General features: G+C 34.1%; 1 protein-coding gene across 1 annotated transcript in view; it reads right to left on the bottom strand.

The window, feature by feature from the left end:
- The window catches only part of KHDRBS2 (KH RNA binding domain containing, signal transduction associated 2), a gene marked incomplete at both ends in the record, with an annotated part of 354,308 nt that overhangs the window by 164,195 nt on the left and 175,685 nt on the right, over positions 1-14,428 (bottom strand). Inside the window, one exon of the mRNA XM_084285229.1 lies at positions 13,253-13,399. Coding sequence (XP_084141355.1) covers positions 13,253-13,399 — 147 coding nt within the window. The remainder of the gene's footprint in view (positions 1-13,252; positions 13,400-14,428) is intronic.

Here is a 14,428-nt window from a genome sequence, read left to right as displayed (position 1 = left end):
AAATTCTTGAACACCATTTCCTAAAGTACTTATACAACTGCTTACATATCAGATTAACAATTAGTATTTCATGGAACAAATTTTGGCCCTGAACATTTACTTGATGATTATTTTCTTAAATTATGGTTCTGTCCAAGTTGAGATAATTACAATGATGATATTTAAGTACATAATTGTATGTACTTAATCTTATACATGTACACCCAGATCATCAACAGAAGTACTCTGGAGTGGATAGTTGATGATGAGCAAACTCAAAGTAATTAATGCATTTGTAATGGCTAAGTCTGCACATTTTTCTCCTGGAGTAAAGAGCCAAGACAAGCTCATGGGACTTTTTTTTTTTTTTTCTTGGAGCCTTTGTATTTAGGTGTGTGAGTGCATGCAGCTCTTTATAAAATATATAAATGTGTGTTCACAAGGCTAGCACCGTTCCTCAAGAACGAAATGTTTTCAGCTGGGTTATTTTTTTATTATTTTTTATTCTTGGACAGCTATTAGTAGTCCCTCACCCAAACCTATTAATACTGTTTAAAATGTTAATTTTTGGAATGTTAACACATTGTGAGATAAGTTACTAAAAAGAAAATGTAAATATATATTTCTATATTACTTTAGATAATATAGAAAATATATTTTATATTATTTATATTTTAGATAATATAGAAAATTTCTAAAATAGAAATATATATAATATAAAAATAATATAAAGATAATAGTAATAGCATTGTGGTGAATAAAATTCAAGTTTATTTTCTAACTTCAACAAACTATAAAGTATGTGCATACATGACTAACTTTGGTCCCACTGAAAGCTTTATTCAATACTCAATTCCCATCTCATTTCTCATAAAATGCTCTGAGTTCACTAAAAAAATTTCTTCAGAGTAAAACTGATCTGATTCCATTTAATATTGATGTCTATGGGAAAAAAAAAAAATAAGGGCTTTTTCTCTGAGTTGTCTCATATCTTCTATTGTGTATTTGATCTTTCCTGCCAGCTATGCTTATTCATGACTTGTTGCTTTCCCTGCTGCTCTAATCCTCCCCCAATATGCCCAACATTGCTCACAAAATATGACAATATGACAAGCACTCTGCTTCTTTATTTTTTCTTTCTTCATTTATTTTAATTCGGAAATTTTACACTTAGGGCCAAGTATTTCTTACATCAAAAGGTAGTGTTGTCATGCTGGCCTTCTCACAACTTCTTTGTAGTATTGTGACCTTTCTAGTAGTATTTTTGACCGCAATGAGCAAAAATTCAAATGGGAAATTGGACCATACTTGTTCTGTCAATCTCAATGAAATTAAACCTATTAATATTCCATTTAAAATGTGTGTGCTGTATTAATTCATCTACATTTCCATTGAAATAAAGAACATGCAGAGCTTAATATATTAATGGCAATGTGCAATTGTTATATGGAGTTTACCAGTTGTCACAAACTGTCTCCTATGAAATACTTCCATCATACTGAAAACAGAAATATATAAAGGATATAAACAGTCATTGTTTTCTCATATAGTCAAGAATTCATTTCTTCATAACTAAATGAATTTAAAATCTTCATGCTACACTTGATTTAAAAGCTAATTCCCTTTCAAATTTAAATAAAACCTCAAAGCATTTATAAATGCTGCAACCACAGATAATCTCTTGGCCTCCCTAGTAACTGATGGCAGGATGCAAGGGAATGGCATAAAGCTGCTTCAGAGAAGTTCAAACTGGATATTATGAAGAATTCCTGTATCATGAGGGTGGATAAACACTGGAACAGGCTTCCCAGAGAGGTGGTTGATGCCTCATGCCCATCAGTGCTCAAGAGGCATTTGGATAATCCCCTCATGAATATACAATCATATACATCAGGTTGGCCCTGAAGTGGTCAGGCAGTTGGATTAGATGATTGCTTGTATCAGGAATAGTGTAGCCTGCAGGACCAGGGAGGTGATTGTCCCCTTGTATTCTGCTCTGGTGAGGCCACCCCTTGAGTACTGTGTTCGGTTTTGGGCCCCTCACTACAAGAAGGACATCAAGGCCCTGGAACATGACCAAAGAAGGGCTGCAAAGATGGTGAGAAATCTGGAACACAAGTCCTATGAGGAGCAGCTGAGGGAACTGAGGTCTGGAGAAGAGGAGGTCCGGGGGAGACATTGCTCTCTACAACTACTTGAAAATAAGTTGTGGGGAGCTGGGGGTCAGCCTTTTCTCGCAGATAATTAGTGATAGGACTAGAGGGAATGGTCTCAAACTAAGCCAGGGGAGGTTCAGGTTAGGAATTAGAATACATTTCTTCTCAGAAAGAATAGTCAGACATTGGAATGAGTTCTACAGGGAGATGGTGGAGTCACCGTCCCTGACAGTGTTTAAGGAAAGGTTGGATGTGGTGCTTAGGGACATGGCTTAGTGGATGGTAAGGTGATGGTTGGACCAGATGATCTTTGAGGTCTTTTCCAACCTTAATGATTCTATGATCTTTGAGGGTCCCTTGTAACTGAGCTGTTATGCTCTATAATGTTCTATTCTGCTATGGCCCCTGGACACAGTAATTTACATTAAAACAGCCTGGAGTTCGGAAGAAAATGAAATCCATTCAGATTTTGTTTGGCATTTTAAATTGTAAGAATTTGATTCAGATAACTGTTTAGTTTGATGTGTGAAACATGAGAAATTATTTTTAATTGATATTGCAATATATGATTGCACAATGAACCAAAATAGGCTTTTGCATTCCAACAAGAAACATGATTTCTGACCATGCAAAAAGTTGAGTTCTGAGTGATGACTGATTAATCAAATTAAAATGGAGATCTCTTAAACATACTGCAACATATTCACACAGAGACAGATGGACAGGGTAAAACTACATTTTCATGCAGGTATGCAATAGCATATCTGGGACTCATGCTGTTTTACAATATGAATCAGTGTACCACATTGAAAATGCCACAGTTGAGCAGATTTCAGGATTCCCATTACACAAAATAGTTTCAGGGCTTTACGTCATCTCTGTTTTTAACTGTACCCATTTGGAGTTTCGCATCCAAGCTCCTACCCTGGATGCATTTTTTTTTTTTTTTTTTATAGGCTGACATCTAAAATCAGAAGCGAATCTCCATTTTTAAAATCTGGTATAAAAACCAGGACTGATAAACTAAGGTGTTTCATATAACTCTGTAAGAAAACTGCTACAGACAACTATTTACAGAAATTTTCTTATTAGGAAAGATTATTACCCGTGTCAATAACATTGTACAAGTGATATCTTTTTATGGGAATATCAGGTGTCACTAAAATATCTAACGTGATTTTATCAGCAAAATTTCTCATTGAACATGAAATCAGATTTGTTGATAAATTAATATTTATAAAGCCATAAAAACATAAAAATAGAGGTTAAATACCTTTCTCAAATTTTCATTAGTTGCAATCTTTCCCAATTATTTTATGAATGACTTCTGTCAGGCTGCTCACCATGTAATTACCCGTGTCATTCTGCTAGTGCAAGTTTTTCTTTTCACTGGCCACATTTTTAATTGACTCCTTGTATTTCCAAACCAGTTAACTTTTGACTCATTGGTTAATTCCAACTATATCTGTCATATGTCCAGTAGTCCTAAAGAAGTGAGTCCTGCCCATGAAAGTGGTCATCCAGAAGGGTGAGGAAGATACTGTCAATGCCCTTACTAAAGGACAAATGTCAACATAAGGTCAAGCCTCAAATAAAAAAAATCCACAGTTTGCAAGTGCTGTGAAAATTTGAATCACATAGAAGTTTCAGTCAGAGAACACATTATGAACCCCAAAAATCTAGATAGGAGACCTGAAGTCATGAAAAATCAGCCGTATTAGCTCCACTGCACCTTAAACTAAGACTAGCATACCACGACTTTTCTCTAGTATTCCATTTTTTCTGAATGGGTTTTCTTAAAATTGGCATTACCGTGCTGCAAAGTATTGCATCATTCCCGTAAGATGCAAGTATATCATCCTACATTTTTCCAGCTGCACAACTGGTATTTATGGAAACTTTCTGCCTTTTCTGTATCATTAACCATAAAGTTAGCATCTCCAGGGACTGAGGTTTATACATCTTTTTCAGGGTTGCTTCTATTTCTAATGTTTCTCAAACTCATTCATATTATCATTGCATTGCTGGTCCCATATTTCTGTTACTACTATGAATTCAATTAAATGTGAAATTTTTATTTCACCAACTTTAATTGCTATTAATCTGTCTTCTGCAACTTTCTCTAATTTCTATATACAAATTGTTTATAAGTTGTTGCCTTTGCTTCATCATTGAGGCTGAACCAAAACCACAATTCACTGAAGTTATTGTTTCTCTCTAGAAGACTTTTCCTAGTCAACCAATCATATTTAAAGAATTTATATTTTAACTTAATTTTTCATTTAAAATTTCTTATCCTATTGACATTTGATCATATTATTCCTCACCTTTATGAAACTTTAAACCTTTCAAAACATCAGGAATACATCTATGGATGTATCCTTCATTTATATGCTTCATATCCTTCATCCTTTATCCTTCACACAGAAAGTTTCTGAACTGGTGTGTAATATGGCACAGAGCAAATGAGACACCTTTTTTTTTTTTTTAAATGGACCTCCACAGATGGATATCCAAACTGTCATCAGTCACAGCAAAAGTTGTCAGAAGGCAAGAGAGATCGTCTTATTGCTTAATAGTTCTGCAATTGATTATAAGAGAAAGAAGATTAGGAATAGTGGGCTTCTTTATTTTTCCCTCTGAGGGAGGGTGATTGTGGTGATTCTAAAAAAAAAAAATAAAAAAAAAAAATCTGTTTTGCTCCTGGAATCTATGAATTATCTAAAAAAACCAAATACTGAAATGACAGCATTTCATTGAAAGTTATTCAGCACAATGAAATCTAAAGGTTATTGCAAAAAAAAAGATGAAAGATCCCATGCTGAATGATTAGAAATAAAAATGACAGAAAAAATGAGTATTGATAAATGCAAAATAATGCACATGACAATAATTAAACATAATTAAACTAAAGTATTGATAGATATCATAATACTGAAAGTAAATGGTGCTAAATTAATTATTATCGTTCAAGATAGATGCCAGGGATTATTTTATTTTTTTAAACAAATCGCATTCTGAAAACATCAGATTAGTGCAAAAAATTAGTGCAAACAGGAAGAATGCTAGACAGTAATAGAATAAATCCTGACACTAAAACAGAAAATATCACAGGATCCATTTCAGAAGTATGCTGCTGCTTCTACTGAGAAGAGTTTATCATATGATGTCCTAGCCATTTTATCCTTAAAAGAAAATAAGAGGTAAACTAAGGAAACTACTGAAAGAAGTTCAAAGGATAGTATGTCACTGATCAGAGGTACCTCACAGCTTCTGTACATGAAAAGATGAGGGGCACAAAAAAGAGAAAAACCAGAGAAACGTGCTGAATGGTGTGAAACTATCCATTGCTTTTAACTATGCATTAAGATGAGGGTGCTCATGAAGTATTAAGCAGCTGGTTTAAAACAAAAACAAAAATAAAAAGGCTGCTTCCTCTTTTTACACACAATGTGTAATTAAACAGTCAAACTCATTGCCAAAAACTTAATTAAGGTTAAAAAAAAAAAACAAAAAACAAAAAACAAGCCACAAACAACAATGACATAACACAAACAAACAACAACAATTGACAAGCTCAGAGAGTCGGAAACAAATCTACCAAGGGTATAAAGGCAGGATGGCATAGATGTAACCTTGAAAAGATTCAATTTTTGACTGCTGGAAGCTGAAAGAACACAATAGAGGAAAGATTACTCTGCATTTGTGCTTTTTCTTTTATGCTTTCCTGAGCAACCATAACTAGGCATCATCAGAATTGGCTATACTGACCTTTGTTATATATTTAAAAAAAAAGATACAGTCTTTAAAATGTCACCAAAACCTTCCCCCTCAACCTCCCACTTTAAAAAATACACAAGCAAAACAAAATAAACAATCCTCCCAATTTTTCAAGAAGCCAAAATAAACACCTCGTATCTTCTTGCTTCCAGTGTCATGTCTATAACTCCAATATTTTCCTTTTCTTTTACTCATATTGGTGGCTAAAAAAACCCACAAATATACATGATGCAACACACAATGGCATTTTGCATGTTATTTTTGTCATCATTACAAAGTAATTATTGCATGAAGAAAACAAGTATTTACATACATTTTTCATGTCTACTTTTATATAAAACTAGATGCAATTTTATTTTAAGGCCATGAAAATGCAGCCTCTTCACCAAGTCCAATATCCATTGGACTTTATTTAGTCCAATATCTTTATTGACATTGATGAGATTGGCAAAATTTGTACCATTTCTAAAATGAAATGACAGATGCATTGAAGGGTATGTGGGTCCCTCTGAGGTGAAGAGGTTTGTACAGTTTAATGTGTAATACCATAGCCAAGTTCTTGCTGAATGTTACAAACCTAGCTATTACTGCTGTTGAGAAACTGGGACTAGTGCTATAGGATTCAAATCTCTCTGCATGAATTTTATCACCTACATCCACACCATTGCTTCTGATCTGTCACTGGTGAAAAACCTGCACCCTAACAACAGTTCGCAGTAAGACAAGACCATGAAACTGCTTATGAGTACACACTCACCAAGCAAGTCATAGATATGTCTAAACTACAGCCATGTCTCAGTAATACACTCAGATCAATGGTTGGGGTAGAACACCCAGTCAGGTTAACATTTCTAATTAATCTGAAAGGCAAAGCAATGGGCTGGCTCCAGCAGTAAGAACATGCTTTTATATTGATTCCATTGTGTGACAGAGCAAGACCACCAAGGGATTGCTTTCACAGACTAACTATGTCTCTGGAATATCTAAAAAGACCTTAATACATTTAGGAGTATCAACCCTTGAAGCAGACCTGAAGCGGTGAATTCTGGGCCACCTGAAGCAGCTGTGGAACTAAACCTAGTTAAAAGATGTCTGTAGGTCTGGTAGGCCAACAGGCAACTGACTCATCACCACATGTTTAAAAACATTTGTGCACAGTGCACATTACATTTGTTGTTTCAGATGTGTGAGGAACTGCATGCTTTTTGTTTTGCTCTCCATTTTATAGCTTCACAGGAGAAGTAATATAGTCTATACTATATATATATATATATATATATATATATATATATACACTATATATATACTATACATACTATATACTATACAGCAGTCTATATTTTGCATTAGCAAGCACATAAAAAGTCAGTTGAAAGACACTGTAGCTTAAAAGACACTGTAGCTTAAAAGACACTGTAGCTTAATTGTCAATTAAAAAAGGTCATCTGTGTAAATTTCATGTACATCTCTCCCCTCAAAACTTCACTCTGAGGGATAGCTTTAAGTTTAGTTTAGTCAAAATTAAAATGGGTTATCTAAATTACGTAGCTTCAGTGCTGCCCAGCATGCTGCCAGACCAGCCAGTATCATGTTCATAAAAACTCCATCATTTGTAAAAAGTCAACAGCCATTGTCCATAAGTTATTACACCTCTCTTGAGTACACATGTGTTTAAACATACTTATAGTAATCTGATTGTAAATAGGCAATATCAGTTAAAAAAAGATGTGAATAGGTAAAGTGCTATATGACATTTTAGGGCTCAACAGAATCTCTAAAAAATTTTTCCTCAATTAAAAAAAAAAAAAACTTGTACATAAAATTACCGGAGATGCTGCACTGTAGGAAAACAGAACTCATAGCAAAGCTAGACAGCTGCTCAAATAATTTCCTTATCACAGTTTTTAAATAATTACTGTACTTAATATGCAAGTACATTGCAGAATGTGCAAGTATAAATTATTTACTTTGAAGAATATGAAAGATGTCTATTCTTAGGAATGAAGCTGTGCTGCTGCTCACTGCCATAGTTACAGAAATATTTAGCCTGTTGAGATCTCTCTGAAATAGGACAAGAAGACTGAAAATAAAAAGTGATAATATAGCTTATTTAGAAACAAAAGTAAGATTACAAAACCACAGAGTGTGAAATAGTACGTAAATAGAGATTTTATACTGTGCTGTAGCACAGAAGGAACTGAGATGACTAATAAAAATGAGCAAAATAAATGTCATATACTTCTGTATACTTGTTAGGAAACAGTCAAAACATCGCATTGTGTGCTGTATATATGGCAATATAGCCAGCACAACACAGCATAATAGATCATTAGCAACTTTGGTTTGTAGTGCATATGAGTTCCTGTGTATACACAGAGGAAATGTATGTTGGAAGTTAAACAAGTTCTTTTGAGACATTAGCTAGAGAAAGGCCTTCAGAGAATTAAACTACTTCCAAATTATTTAATTCTTTCCACTGAAAGAAACTAGTATCAAAGTCTGTTTTCAATTGCCTTCAAATCCCTCTTTTTTTTTTTTTTTCCTCTACATCAAGTTTTATTATAAATAACTTTAGTAGGAAATTAGTATTTTATTGTTTTACTGAAAGGCTCTTTTTCCTCAATAACTTTCCATATTTAGTTAGGAAGACTGAAGAGCTGATGGGCTCCCAGCACCCTGGGAGCAGACTGCAGCTCTCCCTAAATCTTCTGATGAGTCTGATCTGATCAACATACTAAAAAAAAAAAAAAAAAAAAAGTGTACAGCCAGATGATCACAAGAGATCATCCATCAACTGAAATGCATTAAGTGACCATGGATTTATTCCTAGTCCTTGAGTGTTGCCAGGGTGTGTCAATTTAAAGCTGATATAATAGACTAGGAAAATGCATGAAGACAAATAAATTGAATAGTAGCTCTGAAAGTGGTAATTGGTTCAATTCCTGATCAGCTGACCACACAGTTGTAAACTACGTTTTTAAAGTGATCATGGCACACCAGCTGCACCCTACCCTTTACATAATAGCTCACTATTACAGAGTACTCACACATAAAATGAGTGATCAGTATCTGCTTCCCTCCTAGTCTCAAGGGATGCTGTGTCAAACAAAAATGCACTGCTTACAGGGATAAAAGTAATTATCAGGAAAAACAAAACAAAACAAAAGCACATTAGGAAGCACAAAAGCCCTAAAGGTGGTACATAGTCCTTTACTATACGCAAATGTTAACTTGTTCAGAAAATATATTTGTTCCATATTTGGGTGTAAAAGTAGAATGATGTAGTCGTATCAGATGAGAATTATATAGCATTTCATTTCTCATTAATGGTGAAGAAATTTTAAAATAACATTTACTAGATATGAACCTTTCAAAATCAGCAGAGCAAGAAAAGCTTCTAAGCTGTTCCATCTCCTTAATTGGGTATTTTAAATATTTCCCCTTTTAGTTCACTGACCCTGGATCCTGTTCTGAAGTACGGAGACAAATCATCAGCCTCAGGTTCCTCTCCTAGACCTAGATGCCATCCAGTCTGGGGTCACAAGTAGAGGATTGTCAGACACCAAATGATTTTATGAAATCTGTGCAGGCCATAGAGGTGAATCTGCAAAATACATCTGTCTGTGGAGTAAGTTCACAAAATCACAGAATGGTTGAGGTTGGATAGGACCTCTGGAGGTCATCTGTTCCAACCCCTTTGCACAAGTCAAACCAAATAAAACAGGTTGTGCATGGAGCATAATGACAAAAGTTATAATACTTGTAAGAATACCCAAAATCTAGTATTTGAGGAAAAATCAAGATAAAATCAGCTCAAACAAGGCCAGCTAGAGCACTCCTCTCTACTCTCAATGACTGGGGAGCTAATTGGGTGTCCAGAAAGGATGGCCATCTGGTAATCCCAACTCTTTATTCTTGAATCCTGGACCTCAGCTCTCAGGTTTGCACTATCTCTGAAAGCACTTAAACCCAGCTCCTAACCCCAGCTGTCCCAGAGCAATCCTTTCCACTTTTCCTGCACCCTCATCCCTTCTAGGCCCTAAAGCTATCTGGTTAAGACTGTTCACAGGTAGAGGACTCTGGGAATATTTATTTCTCTGTGAAAACAAAGAAGCTCAAAATGATCAAGTTGTCAACATTTAAAGGCTTACAGTTCTGCTTTTTAAGCCATAGCTCCTGGAGCCATGCAACTATGTGAGAAATTTAAGTTTAATGGAAAACAAACAGACAACAACAAAAAGAGCTTTTAGTCTCTACTGTTTACACTTTCCACATTGTTAATGCTGGCTAACTTACATTATGTTTAAATCAGTACAAATGCGATACTAAAACCTAGACTTTATGGAGCACATTTTGGTCTTAATTTTTACTAGGTTGCCCCCCCCCCCCCAAAAAAAAAAAAAAAAAGACATTAGGCAGTTGTATTTCAAAACTCTAATTTCATTTACTCTTTTGACCTATCATATTTCTATTATAAGCAACATTTCATATTAAGACTAAACATCAAAATATAACGGAGCATTATCTCTAGCTAATAATTGTAAATAAGATTTCCCCACACCTCCAAAAGCCAAAGTTCTTCTTAAAAAATAAAAAAAATAAATAATCCTGCAAAGTCAGTTGCAAAATAAATCTTATTCACCAGGTAGAAAAGTCCTGAGTATGGCTTCCATGCAGCATTTGCTTACACCATTTGCAAAACAGAAGCAGCAGACAGTAAATGTAGCAGCTTGGTTTTAAAAGCTTGTCAGTCACTGAACTACTGAAGGCTGCAAACATCCTGGGTTCAATCATTCATTTAAATGCCAGTTGGAGGGATCTCAAAACACCACCTGAGGCTGAGACACTTGTGACTTTGAAATGTATTCACATTTAGAAGAGCCAGTATAAACTGTGGTCATTGTTTTCTGCCTCCAACTTTGAGGTGAAGCCTTGACAAGTAAAAATTTCAGTGCTGTTCTTGGACAAGATGGAAACTTAAATAATCCAATTTAAATTGGAAGTACTAGTTCCTTATAATTTTGCTTCAGTTAATAAACTGTTATTTTTTTTTTATTTCTTCATTTTTATCCCTCCCCCCCCCCCTTTTTTTTTCTTCATTTTTTTGTTGTGTTTTCTAGGTATTTGTTTAAAAATTAAGTCTCATTAAGATGTAAGTATGAAAATGTCCTTACATCTTACTGACACAATCAGTGTAATTTCTGACGATAATATTTCACTTAAATTTAACAATATTCATATGCAATGTGAAAACTCATTTGAATAGTTTATTACATTCTTGATTTGGTATAAATAAAACTGTTAGGTTCTACTGCTTTCATCCCTGTAATGAAATTCTGATATTCACTGCTGCAATAAATTAGGTCTTATAAACAACAAAACATCATAAAACAAATTCAAGAGATGCTGTAAATAGGGAACAAAAAGGAAATTATCTCATGCAAGCTTTTTGAGTGTAAACCCCTTGACACATGTTGTAACCAGCCAGTTAATAATTGCTTTGTAAATTGCTGTAAATCTGAAATGAAGCAGAGGGGATAAAACAAACAAACAAGTCATAAAGTATGATTGTTACTTGTTTAGAGTGATTATTGCCACTGCCAACTGAGTTCAAACTCTTATAACAAAGAACCTGTTTTTGTATTTCTTCCAGTGCAGCTGTTATGTTTGTGATGGAAAATACATATAACATTTATCAATAATGTGTCACACAAAATACATGCTTAGGCAGATTCTGAGTATTGTAAACAGCAATACACCACAAACTTTAAAGCTCTCACTACTCTCTATCCTTTATTCACCCTTATTATTTTCTCAGGCTCTGCAATAGATGACAATCTTCAACAAATGTTAAAAATCAAGGTGGCATAGGAATGGAGACCATCGTTACTATGTAATGCTATATGCAGTAGCTCCTTTTCAGAACAAAGAGAACATACAAAGCTATCTTTAAAAAGGAAGCTTTTATAAAAACAATTTAAAGTCCAGCAAAATTGTGAACAACTGGAAATAGGTTTATCCAAAGGACAAATGCTGGCAATCTTTGTTATCAGCAATGCTACCATTTTTAGCTATGTTATTCCATATTTTTCAGGCATCTAGAATTTAGCTATAAATTTTATTTCAGTGGCATGTCTTGGCAGATCCTCACCATTAACTTGCTGCCAAAACATCATTCCATGTTGTGTTGCCATCATTATGACAATGACCTAATTTTGTATTGCATGTTCAGAAATTGAAAAGTCAGAAATCATGAATAAAGTGCTTTCTTGTCTCATGGTTATTTCCCTGTGTAAGAATATTTAAAATAATATTTTAATATCAGTGGTTTTTAACTGGAAGTATAAGGAGATGGAATGGGAAAGTCTGAAAGAGGCTGTTTTAAAAGTGGCTTTCTTATTGTGACTCGCTTGGTAAATTTTATGTTACTTGTTTTGTATTCTTTAAAAATGTTTCATTGCTCTAAAAATTAATGTTTAAAATGCTGTATTTAAATAATGTGCTTCTAAGTATTTTTCTTTTCTCTTCCTGCTAAGAACTCCTCACTGAATAAAATGTCTAATTTCTGTCATGCAAACAGATGTATGCCTAATATGAACACCTCTGATCTTGGTATGTGATGGCGTGATAAAAATCCCTCTGTTATTATGAAAACATATGAACATTTACTAACTTCGTTGGTTTACTTCAAATAGAAATAAGTTGCCAATGTATTTTTGAAGGAATACAAGTTCTGAACATATTTATAGTGCTTAATAGTCTCAGGATAGACTGCAGACAATAACTTCTGTAACTCTACTATATAAAACAACATTTACTTAAATTCTAGGACGAATTGTAAGTACGATAATATCATGGAATGCTGTAGAAAACTGGAGAAAATCATTTTCAGACAGTCTGAGCGAAAATCAACAGGTAAATACTTTAGAAGTTGATGTACTGAGTCCAGAACTAAAAAGGTTCCCAGCTGTAGAGGATGATTCTGTGTTTCCTAGCTGATGAAGCATTGCTAAATTGTGGTCTGAGTTAAGTCTAGCTGTCTGAGCAGAAACATCAGTCTAAAGCCTGAGGAATGTTTTGCTCATGCTGTTTTCTCCAGACAAAATTCATTGACTTCTTTAGATAAATCATTACCTATATATATACAAAAAAAACACAAACAAATACCAGGGGATCAACTATGACAATTAATGGCCTGTTTGGCATCTTCCTAAGATGAATCTTCAACAGACTTTTTTTTTTTTTCTTTTTCCTTGAGCTGAAGGAACTTAAAGAAGACACAAATTCAATGCAGCAAAGCCATAGACAGTCACAGAAGAATGCTAGAAGTCACTTACTGGAACGAGGAATTTCTTTATTTCTTCCAAGGCATGACTCATACGAGAATATGCTTCCCCAGGTGGAGCAAACACTTCAATTAATACATGGAGCTCGTCACTCAAGTGTGCATATTTGGCTTCTCCACTTTTCCTCAGTTCTTCCTCCTATGAAAAAGAGTGTTGTTGTTTTTTAAAACTGGGAATCTACTGATTTAGCATCTACAGAGAACATGACAAAAGGACATAATATAAGTAGACTTTAAACCCTTTGAGAAATAAAAGTCTACTACAAGCCACTAAAAGATTTAAAATCTTTTTTGAGTGTTTGAATGATAAAACCAGCATAATTATCATCTACAACAGATTTTAATCAGCACAGTGAAAAAATGCGAAATACTCCAGCGCTGAGTACTGAAATATTACTTCCATAAGGCAAAAGCTGAATTAATCTGTTTGAATCTGGGCTGTTCACAAAATATGAAATAATGATCCAGTTAACAATTCTGGAGCATTTTAACAAATTCTGTAGCTCATGAAAGTATTCCATTTATTTAAAGAATATCTGTAGATTGTGCATTTCAGTATTGCTAAAGGAAACACAATGCTCTAGTTTTTCTACCTGAGACATGAGGTTTGAGTTTCAGTCCCATTTCTGACACACAGTACCTATGCAATCTTGTGTACACTGGCTAAGATTTACCTCATCTAAGTTTATCTTGACAGCCTTTTGGTCCCAGTTTTCCAACTATAAAATGAGCCTAATAATCCTATTTTATGTCAGAGCAATGATCTGAATCTTCAACCCACTTTTTTGCATAAGAGTTTGAGACTGTGATTGTAAACTGTAATGTGCATTCATAGTAGTTACCCATACATAAAAAGCAAAGATATAAAATAGTGATCATGTCAATGCTATTTTCTCTGACAACAAAACACATTATACATGACAGCAATAAGAAATGTGGAAGTTACGATCAGTTCAAAGCTCAGTCTTCAAAAATATTTTTAGAAACGTAAATTTGAGTAAAGTATGTATGCATATTCTAATTTTATAGATAGAAAACATAATCACAGAAAGCAAGTATACTAATTTGCTTAAAAATGGTCAAGAAGTTATAGCTTCTTAGTATATACTAAAATAATTCTATTTCAGCATTAATATTTCTAACATATAAAAACTGTAACAATATATGA

Source organism: Netta rufina (genome assembly GCF_964035555.1).
Source record: "Netta rufina genome assembly, chromosome: 3".
In the NCBI taxonomy this organism is placed as follows: Eukaryota; Metazoa; Chordata; class Aves; order Anseriformes; family Anatidae; genus Netta; species Netta rufina.
The sequence above is the reverse complement of the archived record's forward strand: the minus strand, read 5'-3'. Positions and strand labels throughout refer to the sequence as shown.